This window comes from Sorghum bicolor, chromosome 9 (assembly GCF_000003195.3).
Source record: "Sorghum bicolor cultivar BTx623 chromosome 9, Sorghum_bicolor_NCBIv3, whole genome shotgun sequence".
NCBI classification, from domain to species: Eukaryota; Viridiplantae; Streptophyta; class Magnoliopsida; order Poales; family Poaceae; genus Sorghum; species Sorghum bicolor.
In genome coordinates this window covers 9,087,444-9,109,986 of record NC_012878.2, presented here as the reverse complement: position 1 = coordinate 9,109,986, position 22,543 = coordinate 9,087,444, and the positions used below count along the sequence as shown (strand labels likewise).

Sequence of the window (22,543 nt, the reverse complement as noted above, 5' to 3'; positions counted from 1 at the left end):
CCAAAAACTAAAAACTTTTCAAAATTCTCTGTCACATCGAATCTTGCGACACATGCATGAAGCATTAAATATAGTCAAAAACAAAAATTAACTACACAGTTTGCCTCTAAATCGCAAAATGAATCTTTTAAGTCTAGTTTGTCTATAATTGGACAATATTTACCGCAAACAAACGAAAGTGCTGCAGTGTTCGAAAACTTTTTATTTTGCCAACTAAACAAGGCCTCAAATCACTACTCAATCAAAAGGATTAGCAGTACAACAGTCCAAGTAAAAGTGTGGCTATCATATTAAGCTTAGCTTAAACCCAAAGCAACGTTGCTCGGACAGTCAGATCAGATCAAACCAACCTCCTCTGCTTCTTGTTCCTCCACTCTCCTTCTAGAACCATCTGGAAGCAACCGTAGCAATGCCGCTCCACCACCCCAAGCACCGCCACCACGACGACGACCTCCTCCCCTACCGCCGCTCCGATGATGAGGCCAAGCCGCGGCGGCCCTACACCCCCACCTTCCCCTCCTCCCCCGCCTCCGCTAACCGCCTCCTCCTCTTCTTCGCCGTCGCCTGCCTCGCCCTCGCCGCCGCCTCCTTCGCCTTCGCCATCTCCACCAGCCGTAACCGCCAGCCCCTGCCGCAGCCTCCGCCTACTGTCGCCTTCCGCTGCGGACGCGCCGAGGACTCGCTCCGCTCCTTCCTAGCGGCCTCCTCGCACGGCAACTTCTCCGCCAGCGACAGGGAGAAGGTGCTCGCTGTCGTTGGCGTACACACGGAGCACGGCAACATCTCCGCTGCCCGACGCGCTGCGCTCCGCGCTACCTGGTTCCCGCCCAACCCCGAAGGCATCGTAAGGTTCCGCACACTTCCATAAGCTTTGGATCTGGGTAGATTCATGATCTAGATTGCTGCTGCTCGTGTCACGTATACACTACTAGCTGCATTTTAGTATCTAGCTCCTACCATGATGTGATCGGTTAAGACGTTGCTTGTGCGCTTGCTGTTACTTGCATTTTCCTGCTAATAAGGTCGCTTATAACTTAGATCTCTGGGTCATCTGCTCCAATTGCAAATGGTCACTATTTGAGAACGCAATTTTTCAATCGGGCGGGGTGGGGTGAGTCTTACTAACTGGGCCGATTTGATTCATTGCTTTCTGCCACTAGTTGCCATTTACCATAATTAACTTCTCATGAATGATTGCTAACATGAACAAGAGGTTATCGTGTAACGGCAGTGATGACAACTTCAAATAGCCATACAAATTTGGTTCCATCATTTTACAAGGCATTAATAATAAATTACATCATTAGAACTGAAATTAATTTGTATTGCAATTCTAATCATTTCAAAGCAGGCGTCCTGTGTCCAAAGTGCAGTATGTCCTGTGTTCGAAGTACAGTACAAATTGTGGTATATCAGGTGTCCTGAAATGTATAGCAGAAATTATCTATGAAGACTCAGTGAAGAAATGAGATTCAATCCAAAACTGTTCACTCGAAACAAATCTTGGGTGATTGAAAAAAGTATGTTTAGCTAATTTTCTTTTCCTTTTTCTTTTTTCTTGTTCTTTTTTTTTTTGAGTTCTGAGTGTTGCAATGTGTCTTGAAATGTTCAATTACATGACTCTGTATTTAATTACTGTACTCCTTGGCGTGGAGAAAAGTAGTTTACTGACAGCTTGTCACATTTATGGCATAGTGTCAGCATAGTGATCGGACATACAATTCACTATTTTTGAGGCTGGGCCTTGTGTGTGTATGTGATTATGAGACAAAATAGATCGATCTCTTCCAAATCTAGTAATGCTCTCTGTTTTCCTTTCCTCGCCCTTTTAGTTTCTATGGGCAAAATTAATCCCCTTATTTCCATGTTCCATTTTTGTGTATCTTATATTTCCAGAACAAAAGAATGCATGGGAATGCTGTAATGCTTTTGAATGTACAAGAATAAAGTGTTCTTGGACTCAGTGCTCATGTGCCCTTTTGTATTTTGGACAAATCAAATACCTGAATCCAAGTTGGACTCTGACATCTGTGCTCATGTGCAAGAACAATTCTGTTGTACCATGTTGAAGCTTTTGGGGCTTACTGCAGCCATTTCTTCTGTATTGCAGTTTAGAACATGGAACTGGATTGTCTTTTAGGTTTGTCACTAGACGGCCAAAGGACAAAGATAAAATGGAAGATCTTCAGAAAGAGGCGGATACTTATCATGACTTTTTGTTTATTGATGCTGATGAGGACACAAAGCCCCCACAGAAGATGTAAGTTTGTGTACACTCTTTACCGTCGTATGGTACCTGTGAACTTACATGTGGTTAATCTAACCAGTCCCACTTTTGTTACCTGTCTGATAGGTTAGCATTTTTCAAAGCAGCTTACCACATGTTCAATGCAGAATTCTATGTCAAAGCTAATGATGATATCTACCTGCGCCCAGGTGAAGTTAGTGACTATATTGTACAATTGCTGCTTCTTAGACCTGTTATATGACTCATACTTCTAAGGCAGATAGACTTGCTGCTCTTCTTGCAAAAGAAAGAGCTCAGCACAAGACATACATTGGTTGCATGAAGAAGGGACCAGTTGTCAATGATCCAAATATGAAATGGTCAGTTAATCAGTTCTTATTCCAGGAAATATGTATTACAAATAAAATGGTCAGTTCAAATTCTGGGACATATGTGGCTTCTAAATTGATTTCCATACGTCTCTTTTGCATCCATAGCATTGTAATTATTTCTTTACTGAACACAAAGTGACACAACAAACACAACCAAACCCCCATAAGCAAAGAACAGGCATGCGGGTGAGCAAAATAAAAGATGACCAAAGAACTGAGGCAGCAGGCCTTAGAAAATGTTATGGAGATCTTTAGCCCCAGATGCACACCATAAGGGATGCTTCTCCACTACTGCCCTTACCACCAAAGTTTCAAGTCCCTAAGCCCTGTTGAATAAGCAACCATTGTGATGTTTCCATAGCTCCCAAACCAGCAAACGAGTGGAAGTGTTTCAGCCTTTTCTACGCTGCTTGTCCACCCTTTTGAATGCATGGCACCACCAAATACAAGAACTATAGTCAGGAACAAGAGCCTGTAAATCCAGCTTCCGTAACACAATAAACCACACTTCCCTTTCTTATACACAGGAGACAAGATGTGCTGGATGTTGTGAGTTGGCATGAGTCGGTGTGAGTGTGAGTTTGTGTCCCTGGGGCTTGCCTTTTGGCTGGCCTGGGGTGTGTTGTATGGGTTCTTTCCCATTGTTACTTCTTAATATAGTGATGTGCAGCTCTCCTGTGTTTTTCGAGACAAAAAGGATGTGCTGGATGTTGTCAGCTGCTTGATCCCTTGGCCTTCACACTAATACTATTCTTTGAAGTGTTCCTGTTTAAATTTCAGGTACGAAAGTTCTTGGGAACTTTTGGGTAACGAGTACTTCATGCATGCTTCTGGTTCACTATATGCTCTTTCTTCTGAGGTGGTTGAAGCTCTAGCTACTACAAAGAGTGATAGGTTGGTCACTTATAATTTTGTGACTTCTCTTTTCACCTGAAATATGGGAAATTGAAGTGCATCCAACAAGCTTAAACCCAAGCTTACATCCAACATGCTACTGACTTTTCATATTTTGCTTGCACTCATGGAATAATTGGATTGACCTTCTTTTTCACCTTTACATGGGAGTGTGTTAATCCAAGGATTTCATGTTTCTAGGGAATGCCATTTAGATGGTTTGTATGCATGTAAGTTAAAGATATGCAGGGTACACCCAGATATCAATATGTTGCATTGTACTAGAGTTGTTATGTGTTATCAGCACCAAATGAACTGTATGGTTTGTTATTTATCAAAGCAAAAAGAACTATAGGGTTCATGGTAATAGAGTGTACATAATATTAGTTCAGTCCAACATTTTTGCCATTATTATGACTTCTCTTTACTGTTTGTTTCTTGTGTATTCGAAATAGTCATTATACATGCGTGCATTTTCCAGCTTAAGGATGTTTGATTACGAAGATGTTACAGTCGGCGCATGGATGCTTGCTATGAATGTAAAGCATGAAGACAACAGAGCAATGTGTGATTCAATATGCACTCCTACCTCCATTGCTGTATGGGACAGTAAGAAATGTTCAGGTGTGTCTTCAGAAACTATCTATCATTATCATAGCAATAGGGAAGTCTGAATCAATTTTGCTATCTAATCTTGGTACTTCTACTTACTGCAAAATGGCTAGTATGTTCACACTTTTCATCGTTGCCGAGATTATATTTGATGTGTGACTGCATCAGGACTACTCATACTGAAGAATTAACATCTATTCCTATTATTTGGACTCAAATATATGCAAGGAAATTTGTTGTGATAAATCCTCATCCTATTCCAGGTACTTGTAACATAGCTGACAAAATAAAGCAGCTCCATAACACCACTGTGTGCTCAAAGAGCCCAACGTTGCCACCTGAGGTGGAGGAGGAAGAATAGAAACCAAAACAATTTTTGCCCTTCAAAGGGTTATGACGGTGGTGCTCCAATTGGTGCACTGGATTTGTCAACTCATTTTCATACTGCTGTATGGTTCGCTGGCCTTGTTCCAACAGCGGCACAGTAGAGTTCGTGGAGAATCGATGCCATCACATGACGCATAGTATTGAGTCTATACCGTAACCTTGTTGACCAACGTAAACAGCAAGCGACCAACATGAGGTTCAGATGAAGTGATGTACCTGATGGGACCAATGGGCCACAGTGATATCTTGGCTGGATGATGTGTTGTTGTATGTATATATGTTGTACACAGAGTGACCTATGCGGTCTCATTATATTCTTCGCTGATCAGATCATGGATATCTTACGATTTGTTTTCTGAGACTCATATGTGCACGCGTTCGTTTTTGCACTTATGCCGTTTGGAGACAACAAACAGAGAAAGGTCCAAGTGTGTTCCATTCCATGGCCAAGTGTGTTAGGAACTTGCTATGATCGGGCTCTTCACTCACTCGCCGCCCTTGTGTCCGCGGACGTACTGCTAATTGAAATAACGATTTCTTGTCATGGTCATGCACTGCAAATCTGTAATGATCATAAATAATTATTCGTTCCTTAATTAAAGAGGGAACTGTTTGCCTTGTTGTATCTGTTGCCATCTTTTCTGTTACTAAAAGAATGTAAGTAGGTTGAGTAAATTTTCTTCGTAGGAGCAACTCCAACAGCTTAGCTATTGTTGTTGTAGAGGCTATTTTAGAATTTACATAACAAAATGTAGACTCCAACACATGTACTATCTAGTTTTATAAAATAGAAAGTTGATTATTCCTTGATTTTCGCTGGCCATATATAATCAACCACTGACATAAGAGTTTTCTACTTTATAAAATGACTAAACAATAAAATTTGCCTACTAATTTTAGCTAGGCTTTTGGAGTTGCTCGTAGGGAGGGAGACGTAACCGACTAACCGTGTGTATCCGAACCCTCTGTCTAAGCAAGTAACCAGTTGCTAATCCGTGCAAGTTTACTGCTCCCTCATCCATTGAATTTCGTTCTTTTACTCCATCTAGTTTTCTGTTGCGCCTGAACAAAAACTGGAAATTTCCATCCACAGCAGTTCCTCACCTGAATCTGCTAACCATCGGCCCCAAAGGCACCAAAACAACTAGAGAATGGAAGCCTTTGTGAATTGTGATGGACTGATTGTGTCTATCAACTCGGCTCATAGATTTGGAGTTGTCCAGTTGTAGTAGGGTTTGCTGCTGAGTGCTGAAAGACCAACCAAGGGCAAGCTGGAGTGCCAAACCTCTCTTGAGATACATACATGTAGTGTGCAAATCAGATTCTCTCATCTTCCTAATCACAAAGTGGGCATCTCTCTAGATGATCAAGTCTTGTACGTGCCACGATAATAACCAAGTAAAAAAAAAAAGTCTGCAACGACCTGGGGGCCCAAGTCTTCCTGTATGTTTCAAGTTCGGTATAGACCCCGTGGAAAAACGACGATGTGCTGATTTAGCTATGAATTTCCCGGATGCTGAAGTGGCCTGTATAGGAGTTTTCACTATTGGTTTTTCATCTATTCCCGAGCAAGATGCAATGCAAGTGCAAAGATGCGTGTGCATGAGCAACCGTTGTGGTTCAATTAAATTTATCAAACATTACTTTTTAGACATAAAACAATATTTTTTTTTCTCTCTCGTAATAAATCAACATTAATATCAACATCAATCAACTGGCGGGCACCTGGATGATCGTCATCGCACCACGAGAGTGACACAGGACTAGGCCCCACGAGTCAGAAAGCCAGGTGTTGGCTCACCGGTACGGTACCCAATCGTCAGTGGTTTCGTTAGCACGTTCAGAACTGTATGCAGTTTGCCAGGATTTCACAGGGAATTGAGATCGGCCGATATTCCTTATTTATTTAAATTTATTAGCTGAATCTATCTATCATTTAGTAATAATTGTTATAGTTTTTCGGTCTAGCGAATAGAGATGAACCACGCATGTACTACTCATGTACGCATACGTGGATTTGACTCCTACAGTATTTGGTTACGAGGTGTATAGTAGGCCAAACATGTCCCTTTTTTTTCATCCACCCTTTCTGTCAATAGTGCGGATTAAACGGGCAAAAAATGCAAGAGAATACGGGGCCCATGGAAGTGTCGCGTGCCGAAAAAGAAATTAAAAAAAAAAAAGAATGCGACGGCAGGCCAAAATGAAACGTGCCGGGGCATGGCAAGCAACCGGTTCACATGGGCCGCCGCGTTAACGAGCAGGCCGGGTTGTGGAGAAAAATGCCGCGTGAGATGCAGATGTGTCGGTGTCGGTGGCGCAGCGCGGGGAGCACCAAAACCCGCGGCAGGAGGCCGCCGCCACGACCCCCCACCCAATCCGTTCCGGCCGGGTCCCCGCGTGCGGATTTGCGCGCGGAAGCAGCAGCAGCAGCAGCAGCAGCAGCAGGGCGCGGGGGACCCTTGCTGCTCTGCTTGCCCTTCCGTTCCGTGTCCGCCGTGCGCGCCCGTGCTGGCGCTGCTGCACACGCTCGCACGCACCCCGCACGGCCCGAGAGAACGCGCGGCTTCGTGCACCGGCAAAGTACGTACCCCAACCGTGTCGGTCGGCACGGCCCCAGCCGCACGTCCACCGCAGTTCGGGTGGCCTGTCATTTTCAGGCTGATCCCTTTTGGGGGCCGGCAAACCAGGATGGTTAGCCTTCGTGGCCGCAGTCGTCGTCGTCAGTCAATAACCATACTACGTTTTTAGCTATCTTGCGAGACACGTGAGGTATACCTAGCTCCGCCTAAACAAATGTGCTGCCTGCCTGCAATTAGTCACCCGGCCCCCTCATTCATTTCTGCATAATTTTATCTGCCAACGATTATATATTCCACTTCCACCCCATGATACTACTAGCGGTAAAAAATAAATTGAATAACCCTGACAGGTACGAGTGTTTATATATGCATGTGTTCGTTTGGTGTGTTCAACACTAGTTGCCCGTTTTTCTAAAGAGCATTACACAAACATATGTGCGCATAATCGATTCATTCATTTGCGCGTCATCAGCCTCATATATGTGTCGGTGCAAGCAGGTGTTTGTTGGAGTCCCAAATTTAATCGTGCACGTATATATAAATGTGGAGATGTGGGGATACATGTATATGCTCCCCGGTATTCCTCGCTTCAATGGAGAACTTTTTTTTTATTTTGATGCGCTAATAATCTGCAGTACAGTACTTTGCTAGGAATATATATATGTGTTGTGTTGTACCCCTCTTGCACCGACGGTGCCAAACTCTCGCGTTCACGTTACAATACAAAGAAGTATGCATTCATTTCCTAAGCAGCAGTAGAAACACAAAAGAGGGTATTATTATAAGGTTAACAGCTGAAAAACTTACAAAGTACAGGAATACCAATCCAGGTGGATATATCAGCCGGCCATGCAGCTGGGATGATTTGATCATATATATATATATATATATATATATATATATATATATATATATATATATATATATATATATATCCTGAACGCCACATGTGCAATGCATCACAAAGCAACAAAATCCTGTTTCGTTGATCAGTCCCGTTCCAGGTAGGAGGGACAAGGACGGAATTGGAGCGAAGCCAGTAATGTGTATACATGCAACATGCATGCATACACTGACTACTAGGCTGGCACATGTACGCACATTCGGTATCCTTCTCGTTTCAGCGAATAATAGTGTGGATGTGCGCTTCTTTATCAGTCAAAATTTAACTGCTGCCAGCTGATCAGCCATCAACTTGTCAGCATTCCAGCTTTAGATTCGAATTAGAGAAACATTTTTTTTAATTTTGGGTAACTACCACGAATAACCTGTTAGCTTTTCGGTAACTAGGCCTTGTTTACTTCTCAAAAAATTTTGCAAAATTTTTCAGATTTCCCGTCAAAAGACGCATGCATGGAGTATTAAATATAGACAAAAATAAAAACTAATTGCATAGTTTGGTCGGAATTGATGAGATGAATCTTTTGAGCCTAGTTAATCCATGATTGGACAATATTTGTCACAAACAAACGAAAGTGCTACAGTACCTGTTTTGCAAAATTTTTTGGAACTAAACAGTGTTTTTGTCTCCCACATCCAACTTCTGTTAAGTAGGTGGGGAAAAAAGCTTTTACTGTCAGAACCACCCGACTTCACATGGATTTATATTTAATCTACAGACCATAGAATACTAACACAACCACCCCACTACCGGTACAAGTGTAACACACAAGCATACGGGACGTTGTAGCTGAAGAAAACTAGGCTGGTTGGCCACTTGGCTACCATTTCTGATTATTCTGTCACACTGGTTATATAACTGAAGAGCACACCGCCGATGGTGCATGCATGCTTGTGTCCTCGCAAAACCAGTCAGTCAACCTCTATTATCTCACATGCGCCGCACATGCAACATTCATTCCTTCCTGTTTTATCACGGTGCATGCGTGGTCAGAGTCTGTTCTTCAGGCACCCTGGCCCCATCGTTCAGTTTCGAACAGATGAACACTGATAGGAGGCCGGATGTATGTTTGGAGGATGTGCTCCATGCTACACGTTGCTAAACTCTCTTGCGTTTTCTGTTTCTTGGCATTGAGAGTTTGGACATGAGAGGCCGATGCGCATGAGACACTATCATGTTAAGTCATGGTTGAAAATACTGTTTGCTGATTTATTATGAAAAAAGAACACTACTGAATAGTTGACTGATTCGGAAGATAAGCTTAAGCGAACAAACTTATAGTCAAATGGTATTTGATAGAGATAGTTTTTACAATTATCTCTACTGATGAGTCTCTACAAACAACATATTTATCATTGTCCTTAGAAATTGATTCGTAGAATGCGATTATATATATAGATTCATGTACCAAATCGATAGGGCTGGGCAATTGGTTTAAATCTCGTTTCAGTTTATTCAGTGCAAGAAGACTTTGGTTTGAGGAGCGACTATAACCGATCTGTGCAAGGGAAACAAATGAACTGACGACTTTGGTTATGTTATGTTATGTTTTGTTTTTCGATTCATGGTTCGGTTTTCACTTGAAGTCCATACCTAGGCGCTTTCTGTTCGCTAGACCGCTCACGCGACGGTCGCTGCCACTGCCGCTCGCTTGGTTGCTTGCACGGTTAACACCTTTAGGGAGGGCCTCTCAGTCTCTTCTCAGTGTCGTGTGTGTAAGTATGAATTGTATAAGTTGTGTACGTCTGAGTTGTACCTAAATAAATAAATAGAAATTAAAATAGCGCAGTCAAACATGTAATGCATTGATATTCCAACAGTACCACTTGTGCATAGCCAGTACTAGAAAAAAAAAAGTTACTAGCTTAATAATGCGTCTATGAGGCTTGCAGAATTTGAATTGTCCAATCATTTTGGACGCAACAAGAAGATCGAAGAAACTTGGGCTTTATTAAGTTTTGCGTCTAAAAAAATTTTCGTTCATTATATCGAATCTTTATACATATGCAAAGAGCATTAAATGTAAATAAAAATAAAAATTAATTATACAGTTTACATGTAAATGATAAATCTTTTAATTCTAATTAATCTATAATTAGACACTAATTATCAAATAAAGTAAAAATGTTACGATAGCTAAATTCAAAAACTTTTGGAAACTAAACAATACCTTGATCACGTGGATATTCCATCCCTGAGTTGTCCTGCTGCATCGACATGGCAGACACGACACGAGGGTGGCCAGGGTGAGCGCCCACTGCATGCATAGCTGTTGAGTTGTGTGAGCCGCGCGCGCGGGCGCGGGGTGGCAGGGCCCCGGCGAGGTTGGTTGGATTCGGATTCGGATTCGGCCTGTTTCCATGCGGGTGGATGGCCGCCGGCGGAGCCGCACCGCACGACGACACGACGCTGCCAGCGGGACGCCGTCGTGCGTGCCAATTATTTGCCTGTTGTTGCCGCCGCTGCTAATACATACAGTACACATACTCCTCCAAGCTAATGCATGCTAATCACAATCACAGGTTGGAACCTGCACGTCTCCAGCCACACACTGAACCAGAGCTGTTCCCGTAACTTGGAAAGACAGAACGGCAGCAGGCAGCTGGCCGCTGCTGACACGAGTGACACGGCAATAGTATACTACTACAGTATACTTGTATTTGTGATCCTTGTCCCAGATTTTACGTTTGCGATTGCGATTGTCCTTGCGTGAAAAACACGGTTTAGATTTAAATGTAGCAGGCAGCAGCACCGCCAGGTGTTGAGATACGTAACCTTGAGCATAACGACAGCACCTACTCCAAATTAACTCGCTGACAGCGCCGGCTCCGGGACGATCAAAGTCAAAAGATGCCAATGGCCAATGGAGTATTCAAACTACTCTCACTCTGCTAGCTAGCTCTGGCGATTAGCTAGTACTACTAATAAGTTGCAAATAAGGAGGAACACATGAGATGGGGATGCACGTAAAAGTTGCACAAATAGTACACAGTGCCGTGTTTTTCTCATGTAGTATGCAAGTTTAATGCAATGGTTCACACACCACAGGATGAATCCTACACACATTAGTACTAGGTCTTGTTTAGTTCTGAAAATTTTTTGGAAAATCGACACTGTAGCACTTTCGTTTGTATTTGACAAATATTGTCTAATTATGGACTAACTAGGCTGAAAAGATTCGTCTCGTCAATTTCGACAAAACTGTGCAATTAGTTTTTATTTTCGTCTATATTTAATACTTCATGCATACGTCTAAAGATTCGGGCCTTGTTTAGTTCCAAAATATTTTGCAAAATGGACACTGTAGCTTTTTCGTTTGTATTTGACAAATATTGTCCAATCATAGACTAACTAGGCTTAAAAGATTTGTCTCGTCAATTTTGATCAAATTGTGCAATTAGTTTTTATTTTTTTCTATATTTAGTACTTCATGCATGTGTCTAAAGATTCGATGTGACAGGAAATCTGAAAAATTTTACAAATTTTTTTGAAAACTAAACAAGGCCTCGATGTGATGGGGAATGTAAAAAATTTTGCAAAATTTTCTGGGAACTAAACAAGGTCCTAGTCGTGTAGAGGTGCTTCTATCACTACCAAGGATGCTCAATGTGTGATTACAGTAAAAAAAATGCTTTACCACGAAGAATGCAAAATGCACCCATGCAATGCAGTAGTAGTAGCAGCAGCAGCCATAATAGTACACGGATTCAGTAAAGCCTTCCTCTCCCTTTTGTCATTAATTAATTCAAGGATTTTAATGCCAATGGGCCAATTAGCAAATTCGTGTAGCGAGAAATCATTCGGTGAGCTCGATCCATCGCGAGGTGGGTGACGCGTCGCTCTCCTTCGTCTCTCTCTCCTCGCCTCCCCCGCTTCCCCTTCCCTTATTAGAGATCTCTCCGCGTCCATTCAAGAGCTCCATCCACAGGACCACCACCACCTCCAGAGAGCCACAGCACCAGCAGCAGCAGCCGCCGCCGTCCAAGCCCAGCTCCACCACCGTCTCACCGCGCCCGCTGCTGTCTGCGTGTGCGTGGCTCTACCAATGGCGGACCGCGTCTACCCCGCGGCCAAGCCGAACCCGCCACCAGGCGCGGCGACGGCGGCCAACGGCGCCGGCACCGGCAACGGCAACGCGGCGGCGTCGTTCCCGGCGCCCAAGTCGCAGATGTACCAGCGGCCCATCTACCGTCCCCAAGCTCCCGCGAAGCGCCGGCGCGGTCGTTCCTGCCGGTGCAGCTTCTGCTGCTGCTTCTGCTGGGCGCTGCTAGCCATCATCCTCCTCGCCTTCGTGGCCGCCGTCGCCGGCGGCGCCTTCTACCTCCTGTACCGCCCGCAGCGCCCGTCCTTCACCGTCTCGTCCGTCCGCCTCGCCTCGCTCAACCTCACGTCCTCCCCGACGGCGCCCCTGCTCACCGACGCCATCACGCTGACGGTCACCGCCCGGAACCCGAACAAGAAGATGGTGTACCTGTACGACGACCTGACGGTGTCCGTGGCGACCGCCGCCAACGCCGTGTCGCTGGGATCCACCACCGTGCCCGGGTTCACGCACGCGGCGGGGAACACCACCGTGGTGACCGCGACGGTGTCGTCCAACGCGGTGACCGTGGACCCTAGTGGTGCCGGATCCGACATCAAGAGGTCCGGCGCGTTCTCAGTGGTGGTGGACGCGGACACCAGCGCCGGCGTCAGGGTGGGCGGGCTCAAGACGAAGAAGATCGGCATCCAGGTCCACTGCGAGGGCATCAAGGTGACGCCTCCCCCGCCGGCGCCGGCGCCGGCGCCGAAGAGGGTGAAGGGGAAGAACAGCACCGTAGCACTCGCGCCGGCGCCGGCGCCGGCTGCGGACGCGGCGACGACGAGGACGGCGGCGACGGTGAGCACGGCGGCGCACTCGTGCAAGGTCAGAGTCCGCGTCAAGATCTGGAAGTGGACTTTCTAGGTTGGTGGTATATTATTCTCGTTGTGTTAGGTGCTAGCTGCTGGCTGCAGCGCAAAAAAGATTTTTCAGTAAAGGTTTTCGCTTTTTATTTATTGTTATTATTAATCGTTTACATATACTACTATACTGTGATAAATTTCATTTATCATTACATTTATATATTGGAGGGAGCAGGAGTATATGTACTATTGTAGGAACAAGAACAACTGGTCCATGCATGCGTCGGTCGCGTCGGTGTAAATTCTCCCAGGCATTTTCTTTTTTTTTTCTCCTTCGCTTGAAACAATTTTTTCTGTGATTGATTGATTGATTAGTGGAACGCGTTGATGTATAATTGGCGATCTTAGGCCTTGTTTAGTTCCGAAAATTTTTTGGAAATGGATTCAGTAGCATTTTCGTTTGTATTTGACAAATATTGTTCAATCATGGACTAACTAGGCTCAAAAGATTCGTCTCATCAATTTCGACCAAACTATGCAATTAGTTTTTATTTTCGTCTATATTTAAAATACTCGATGCATGCGTCTAAAGTTTCGATGTGACGGTGAATGTGAAAAATTTTGCAAAATTTTCTGGAAAGTAAACAATGCCTTAGTTCACCCTGAAAATCAAAAAGTTTTCAAAATTTTCCGTCACATCGAATCTTGTGGCACATGCATGAAACTTTAAATATAGACGAAAACAAAAACTAATTACACAATTTAGCTGTAAATCACGAGACGAATCTTTTGATGCTAGTTAGTCCATGATTAGATAATATTTGTCACAAACAAACGAAAGTGCTACAGTAACGAAATCTTTTCACTTTTCGGAACTAAACAAGGCCTTATACGGAGTATTGTATCAGTACTACACTGTAATTCGAATTTACTCTCTGTTTGAGGTTGCAAAAAGTACAGGCAGGCAGCATTGAGGTGCCGGCTATAGGCTTGAGTGACACGTTGAGTGGGCGGCAATTGTTAAACTGAGAATCATGACGGACGGGGGGGGGGGGGGGGGGGGGGGGGGGCGCTCAAAGTGTCGGTAAAGGCGTGGGAACTGGGAGTAAAAAAGTGTCGGTAATGAAATGAATGATGAGGCGCGGGATGGATGGAGCGCATGATTTTTGGTCAGACAGTCCAACTCCACCTGTGCCGATGCGGGCCGCGCTGGCGACGAAATTAGGGGCATGGCCATGTGAATGACAGCGCGGGCCGAACAAGGGATTTTGTTTGTTTTTACGCGCCGCGCCGGTGCGCCGTGACGTGTGGGCAGGGTCACTGCCTGCCTGCCTGTTTATAATTATTAGAGTATTATATATTATAATTGCTAATCAAGCGCCGCGGGGGCTAATGGAATTAATTAAGCACACACAGCGAAGGTGTCATTAAAGGTCAACATACATACAATGATTAAAGAGGCACGCCCAGGGCCAGCACCAGCAGTTTGACAGCCAGGCCAGGAGGAGTCTGACAGGCAGGCAGACACCTGTCGCGACAGGCACGGCGACTTGTGGTGTCGCTCTCTCTGTCTTGCCTACTACCGGTACCACGCGTGTCGGCGCAGCAGCTGCCGCTGCATCTGCGTAAATGCTCGCTGGACTGGAGCTGGAGCTGGACCCGGACGGCGAGGCGGCGGGCGGATCGGAGCGAGCGCGTGGGCCGTGGCCCGTCGGGGGAACAAGATCCTCTCTAGTTGTACGGACAAACCGGTCTCTCCAGTTGGGCCGTTTATATCTCATCCGACCGTCAGCTCCAGAGAAGCAGTTTAACAGGCCTCCAGTCGGCCCACATGAGCCCATCCTGTAGGTCTCATGGTCATCTAGCTATTTCCATATTACTTTCTGGCGCGAGTACTATACGGTTTGCCGCCCGGACCACGTTTTTGGCGCGAGAGTCTACTGAGGCACTGAGCTGTGGCGGCGATCGGATTCTGCTGCCGGTGCCGGTGCTCTCCGTCTCCTGCTCGTGCCGGTGCCGGTGCCGGTGCCCTGCGTCTCCTGCTCGTCTTGTTGCCCTCTGCTCTCCATCGGTTAGCAAGTGCCAAAAATCTCTACACTCACGTCACGTCTTGCCGTGTACAGTAAGCTAGGGTTGTTCTAATTTGATTGTTTTTATTCTTCATTCATTGGATTTTGCTAGAACTGATGGATTGAAGGAATCTGATATGGACATTTCAAAGGAACATCAATTTGCTTGAATAAATATTTCTCTTACATATTAAGATGGAAGAAAAAAGGTGTGTACTGCAGTGATTTTTTTTGGGTCCAATTAATTTGGGGATATAGATTATAGTTGTTCAGTTCGCCACCTAATATCATGCCATCTTTATACGTTTTTCTTGTAGAGAGGGTCCGCTTCCTAGTCTTTTACCTCAAGTTGGCATGGAGTTCAATACTACTGATGAGGCTTGGATGTTTTGGATTAGATATGGGGGTCAGAAAGGCTTTGAGGTGAGAAAAATGTACAAAAATAAAAGAAAATCAGATGGGAAGATTAGTTCCTGCAGATATGTTTGTGCAAATGAAGGTCACAGAAAGTTGGATAAAAGAGATCATCTAACAAAGTGTCCAAGAGCCAAAACTAGAACCGATTGTCAAGTTCGTATGGGACTTATAATGGACAAGAATAAAGGAAATTATAAAGTGACTGGTTTGTTTTTGGAACACAATCATACCCTTCAGCTGCCAGAAACCTCACACTTGATGGTGTCCCAAAGACAAATTTCAGAGTTACAAGGCTTTGAAATTAAGACAGCTGATGATGCAGGAATTGGGCCCAAAGCTGCTCATGAGTTGGCTTGCATACAAGTTGGCGGCTCAGTTAATCTCAGTTACACTCTTCAAGACCAAAAGAACTATTTACGGGGCAAGCGACAACGGGAGATGGCATATGGTCAAGCAGGAAGCATGCTTAGGTATTTTCAAGAAAAAATTACTGAGAACCCATCATTTCAGTATGCACTACAGATGGACCGGGAAGAAAAGATTGCAAACATAGTTTGGGCCGATGCTAAAATGCTCACTGACTATGCGTATTTTGGTGATGTTGTCAGTTTTGATACTACTTTTGGTACAAACAGGGAGAGTTGGCCTTTTGGTGTTTTTGTTGGGTTCAATCATTTCAGGCAAACTGTGGTTTTTGGTGCTGTTCTCATGTACGATGAGACATTTGAATCTTTCAAGTGGATATTTGAGACCTTCCTTAGAGCTCACAATGACAAGCAACCTAAAACAATATATACTGATCAAGATTATGCAATGGGAAAAGCAGTTAAGGAGGTATTTTTAAAAGCATGGCATGGTTTATGCACTTTTCACATTATGTTGAATGCTGTCAAGCATCTAGCTGAACCAGATGATGAATCTTGTGTATCTCCCATACAAGATGATGATGAATCTGCTGCATCTCCCATACAGGAAGTTGAAGACAAGAACAAAGAATCAAATATTCTCTCAGATTTTAGTGCATGTATGTATGAGCATGAAGATGAAGCAACATTTGAAGATGCATTTAACATCCTGAGGTCAAAGATGAAAAAGCAAACTTGGTTGGATAGTATTTACAAGGAGAGAAAAAATGGGCTGAATGTTACATGAAGGATGTGTTCACATTGGGGATGAGAAGTACACAACTTAGTGAGAGTTTGAATAGTGACCTAAAGAGGCATTTCAAATCTGATTTTGATATAATCAGATTTCTTAAGCAATTTGAAAGGGTTGTGGAATATAAAAGAAAGAATGAACTGCAATCTGAATTTGAATCAAGGAAAAAATTACCTAGAATCAAAATGAGGACACCTATGTTAATCCAAGCTAGCAAGCTATACACAGCACCTATTTTTGAAGCTTTTCAAAGTGAGTATGAGAGGTCAATGGTAGCATGCACCACAGCATTAGAATGTCAAAATGAATATCTTGTGACAATTGGGAGTCTTGATGAAACTCCTACTTTTGAGAAGCAGTACAAAGTCATTGGTGATCCTTCAAAGCAAACCAGTACATGCAGCTGTGGCTACTTCAATAGAATTGGAATACTTTGTGGCCATGCTCTAAAAGTCCTTGATTTGATGAATATCAAAACACTTCCCACACAATACATACTGAACAGGTGGACACGTGAAGCACGCAGTGCAACAGTACATGACAACCAAGGCCGAAACATAATAGAAAATCCAAAATTAGATGAGATGTTTCGCTACAAAGATATGAGTCACAAATTTCAACATTTAGCACATCGAGCTGCGAGCCATCCAAATTGTTGCTTATTAGTACACAATGCACTTGACATGGTCAGCAAGCAAGTTGAAGAAGAACTCAATGGTGTTGCAAGTCCTGTGGATCCTGTCATCACTCCCACCAATGTGTCTCTGCCTACTGAATTGTTGACTACAGCAAGCCTAAAGAAAAAGGAGGTGGAAACAAAAACCTCAAAGCGCATAAAAGCGTGGTACGAGAAGAAGAGCAAGTGTGTGGCAAGAAAAAAGGGAGGTAACAACAAAGAAAATAGTACAAAGGCATGTGACAAGAAAAAGGAAAAAAGCTTGAAGGTTTGTGACAAGAAGAAACAAAAATGTTCAAAGGTATCTGACAACTCAAAATATATATGATTCTCCCTAATAATATTTGCTACAAAAATGTTTCAATTTATCTAACTATATCTCATTCTCTTCTATCTGATCAGGAGCAACAGACTACAAAGGAGCAAGAAACAATACAAGTGATTTCTGAACAATACATGGCCATTACTTCCTTCTCTGAACTATTGTCTGGATCAATGACAGATGGCGCTATTGGTGAATTCTAGTAGCACAGATCATCCATGGAATATATGGCTCACCAAAATGCCATCATGTTCAAGTAGTTCCTGGTTTTGTAGTTCAAGTGAAGTTCAGCAGCAGCTTTTGTGACAATATAATGTTGTTTTAGGCATCTTCCTGAGTCTTGACCACCAAGCGACTACCATCTTCATAAGTTTTTTGTGCATTCCATTCACAATACATACCAATTTACAACACATTGCATGCACATATGGACCTAATAGCACATTAGCAAATTACAGTCTCCTTCAAGAACTGATGGCAACACACACATCAGTATTCTTTTGCAGTCCACTGATGGCCTGACCACAGGTCGGCAGGGGCTGCGGCCACGAAGCCATGGCGAACCGGTGGCAGAGAGTTGAGCGCAGGAGAGGAATGTCATCACCCCATGGAGGAACGCCGTCACTGGAGAGGAACACCGTCGCCGGAGAGGAACGCTCGACGGCTTGACGGAGATGGTCGAGGGCGGGGAAGGAGAGCGCTGGTGATGTGGAAGCCTTGCCACTAGATCTGGGAGCGGAGGGGAGCGTCGGCGAGGTACTAAAACAGTAGCATCTGCGACCTGTTGGGAAGGGTGCACCGGCGCAGTACTCCGAAAGAGACTCGTACGACGCTATCCGGTGGCGGCAGCGACGAAGTCCGTAGTTGCGGCCAGGAAGAGGAAGTCACGGGATGGGCTCATGTGGGCTGATTGAAGGCCTGTAAAACCGCTTCTCTGGAGCTGACGGTCGGATAAGATATAAACGGTAAGGATGGCCAACTGGAGAGACTAGTTCGTCCGTACAACTGGAGAGGATCTTGTTCCCCGTCGGGTTGGGCTCCGTCTATCTTTTAAAATCCTGCAAGCCTAGGCAGGGGGCCAAAAGCCCAAAAGTTTCTCACACTTTCACTCACATAATTTTCAATTTAAATAAAAGTTCACGTTACCTCTTTAACATCTACGAAAATATGTTTTCCCTCCCTAAACTCTAAAATTAGATAAACTATCTCTCTAAACTGTTAAAACCGTTTATTTTACCTCCCTAACCGATTATAAGTGGTTTGCAAAAGCGGTTCTGTCTTTTACTTTTTTATTTACTAAGAGGATTCCACATACATTGTCATGGGTACGAAGAAGAAATATAAATAGGTTATAACGTTAATCACTAAGAATCAGGAGATGTATAGGTATGTTATTGGTAATACATCAGTATATATTAATAAAAGCTGTGATTTGCTAATGTAAATAGCTTAAATGAAGATATAATAACATGTTTAATTGGATGTGTTAGTGGATACTAATGTGGATATTTTGCTTGGCGAGATAGTTGAATGTGCTAGTGAGTGATCTAGTAGTATTGATGTGGACACTTTCTCTAGCAAGAAAAATACTTAGTAAGGTTTATCTTTATAAGACCTAGATTTCAGCTGAAAATCATAAAATAGAAAATTTATATTTCTTAAACTCCACATGAACTAGATTTACACAATGAATACATAACATAGTATGGTATACTTTAATACATAGCATACCATGCCAACTCTTCCCCGCCACCGGTGCCTGTTTGTATATCGTATCGTACATGACGAGCATGGTGTCCTCGAGCGTGCGCTCGACATTCGGCACAGCTATGGTGCACCTAGACGGCCCAGTGGCTCGGACTAGAGACAGGATGAATAGTTCTTTTTAAAAGTTTATTATGCCAGTTAACAGAAACAACTAGCCAAGACTATACCCTCTATCTAAGAAAGTTAACTAGCAAACTATATAAATTTAACCTAATTACAAGAGCAACTACACAAGCACTACATATAAATATAAATACAAGCTTGTGTATGGTGAATGCAAACCACCGAAAAGTGTAGACAAAGTTGACGCAGTGATTTTTTATCGAGGTTCACTTAGTTGCCACCAGGCTAAGTCCTCGTCGAGACAAGTTCCAAGGTTGTCGGCGGCCCTCTTGCTAGTGATGACATGCAAGTCACACTCTCCTGCATGGAGTTCTTACCATAAGCTCTAACATTTGATCCGGCTGAACTACTTGTTGCTCTTCACATCTCTCTCTACTAGAGTTGCTCTTCGTGATCCCTATAGAATGAGCATCGCCCCCTCACAAATCCTCCTCTGGAGCATCGCACAATCTTTTCGTGTGCTTCAATAGAGTCACAAGTATCCAAGCCGTCTAGAAGGTGGCAACCTCCAAGAGTAACATGCACTACCGACTTACAACACGAACACCTAGTGCCACTTGATGGAAGCTCTCAATGCAATCGCACTAGAATCACTCACTTGCTATTGATTCGTACTCTTGCAAGCACAAGTGAATTAGAGGCTTTTCTAGCACTCCTCAAACATGGACACTAAGTTCCAATGGTACCAAGCATCAGCCAAGACCGAGGAGCACTTCTATTTATAGCCCCATGGCTAAAGTAGCAATTGTCTTCTCACTGGGCAAAACTCACGTCGATCGGATGCGTAGGTGCAACCAACCGGATGCACCCAACTAGTGTCTGGTGCTCAGATTTGTGCCACGTGTCCCTCTATGTTTGTGTTAGTATTTTCACCACCATGTGCACCACCATGTCCCTCTACCAATTGTACACCACCATATCCCTCTACCAATTGTACACCACCTTGTGCATTTGTGTTAGTATTTTCATAAACATTTTTTCAAAGGAGTTATCCTATCAACTTGCCACGCCACTCGATCTTAGCACATGCATAGTTAGATCGCTCAAGTGACACTAGATGATCGGTATGCAAACAAGTTTGCCCCTTTTGATAGTACGACCATCTATGTTAAACCCAATCATAAACTTCTCTACTCACCTATGACCGTTGAAATGATGCCTTACAAATATAACTTTGCCTTGCGCACTTCATTCTATTTCCTCCGACGTTAATGAAACACATGTACTAACCAAATCATCAAATGGTATAATCCACTTTATATCATCACGTGACCATATTGGTTCATCGATCTTGACCTCACTTGCTCTTCATCGTTGCCTCGGTCCATCGGCGCCAAGTCTTGCTTAAGCTTCACCGTCACACGCAGTCCCTCACTTCAAAACCTCCGACTTGCCCTTCACCCTTGCAACCCGGTTCGTCGAGCCAAACGTTGTCTTGATCTTCTCTACCTTGGTTTTGGGTAAACTAAATAATACCTTATATATTTTACAAAAAATTTTTACAACTATATATATTACAAAAAAAATTACAACTAAGCCTTGTTTTGTTCCCTCACGAATTTTTTTTGACACTGTAGCACTTTTATTTTTATTTGACAAACATTGTCTAATTATAGAGTAAATAGGCTTAAAAGATTAGTCTCACGATTTACAAGTAAGATTCAATGTATGTGCACTAAGATTCGATGTGACGGGGAATTTTAAAAAATTTTTGGTTTTTAGGCCTTTTTTAGTTGTGAAAAAATTTCCGGTTTCGACACTGTAGCATTTTCGTTTTTATTTGACAAATATTATCCAATCATAGACTAATTAGGTTCAAAAGATTCATCTCGTGATTTACAGGTAAACTGTGTAATTAGTTTTTATTTTCGTCTATATCTAATACTTCATGCATGTGCTCCAAGATTTGATGTGACGGGAAATCTCGTGATGTGATGGGTAACCCACATATGCTAATGACATGCTTAATAAATTTGTCTTGCAGTTTTCTGACGAACTATTTAATTTATTATTTTATTAATTTCTAAAAACTCCTCTCGACATCTTTTCGATATATCCGATGTGACATTAAAAAATTTTCATCTACAGTCTAAATAGGTCCTAAACAAGGCCCGGAAAAAACAAGCCGTACTACTCCGCAAGCTCCGTTGCAGTTGTTGGAAGTCGCGAGCGAGCTCTGCGCGCCAGGGATCGATCTTCCATGGCGATCGGCCGATGGCGTAGCGTATCGGGTGAGAGATCTGGATGCCTTGATGGCGCGGATGGCCGCGATGTCTGGCTGCTGACAATGTCGGCGATGCGAGCGGCCCGCACGCGTAGTAGGCCTGTATCTGTCAGGCCATAGGCCCTAGCCTGACGGCCTGTGCAGGTGTGGGTGCCAGATCGGCAGGAGCTGAGAAAAATGCAGGTGCAGCGCGACCGGCAATGCGTCTGTCGACTGTGATCGCGCCGCGCCTGGCAATGCTCCGGCTGCATCAGTATAATCTCCACGTCTTATTTTTTTACGCGAAACTCGAAACAGTTGGATTAAATCTCGAACTGTTTCCTAATGAACTAAATTTCCTGGCCAAAATCTAACCATATAGATATAAGATTTTATACCCCCACAAACACATATATAGAGCACTAAATATATATTAAAAAAAATACTCTCTTCGTTCATTTATATCCTTCATCTAAGCAAAAACTTTTTATTCAAAGTTCTCCTTCATATTACTCCCTTCATCTATAAATTTCTATCATTTTCACTTCTGAGAAACAACTTTGACTAAATATTTAAAAATAATAATATTGATACACAATTAAGTCTTGTTTAGTTCTTAAAAAGTTTTTAGATTCCCTATCGCATCGAATCTTGCGGCACATACATGAAGCACTAAATATAGATTAAAAAATAACTAATTGCATAGTTTGTCTGTAATTTGTGAGACGAATATTTTGAGCCTAATTAGTCCATGATTGGACAATAATTACCAAATACAAACAAAAATGCTACAATACACAAAACCAAAAAATTTCACCGACTAAACAAAGACCTTAGTATCATTGGATAGATATTTGAATGTAATTTTTTTAATAAATTTATTTGAAGATAAAAATGTTTCACGCAATTTCTATAAATTGGGTCAAAGT

General features: G+C 43.3%; 3 protein-coding genes across 5 annotated transcripts; all 3 read left to right on the top strand.

The window, feature by feature from the left end:
* LOC8065914 (probable beta-1,3-galactosyltransferase 12) lies at window positions 301–4,925 on the top strand. Its single transcript, XM_002440719.2, has 7 exons — window positions 301–849; window positions 2,111–2,260; window positions 2,354–2,436; window positions 2,508–2,607; window positions 3,400–3,513; window positions 3,995–4,137; window positions 4,389–4,925. Exons 1-7 carry the CDS (start codon window positions 410–412, stop codon window positions 4,484–4,486), a joined length of 1,128 nt encoding a protein of 375 aa, XP_002440764.1. The 5' UTR covers window positions 301–409; the 3' UTR covers window positions 4,487–4,925.
* LOC8065913 (NDR1/HIN1-like protein 13) lies at window positions 11,754–13,206 on the top strand. Its single transcript, XM_002440718.2, has one exon. The coding sequence runs from the start codon at window positions 12,041–12,043 to the stop codon at window positions 12,938–12,940; it is 900 nt and encodes a 299-aa protein (XP_002440763.1). The 5' UTR covers window positions 11,754–12,040; the 3' UTR covers window positions 12,941–13,206.
* Window positions 13,950–18,827, top strand: LOC8065912 (protein FAR1-RELATED SEQUENCE 5). 3 transcript variants are annotated; one of them, XM_021447095.1, is made up of 3 exons: window positions 13,950–15,157; window positions 15,266–17,500; window positions 17,602–18,827. In XM_021447095.1, the coding sequence occupies exons 2-3, from the start codon at window positions 16,514–16,516 to the stop codon at window positions 17,722–17,724; spliced, it is 1,110 nt and encodes a 369-aa protein (XP_021302770.1). In that variant the 5' UTR covers window positions 13,950–15,157; window positions 15,266–16,513; the 3' UTR covers window positions 17,725–18,827. The 3 variants fall into 3 exon arrangements, with proteins under 3 accessions (XP_021302770.1, XP_021302768.1, XP_021302769.1); XM_021447093.1 differs by lacking the exon at window positions 17,602–18,827 and having other exon boundaries at window positions 13,950–14,950; window positions 15,061–15,157; window positions 15,266–16,888; XM_021447094.1 differs by lacking the exon at window positions 17,602–18,827 and having other exon boundaries at window positions 15,266–16,199; window positions 16,338–16,888.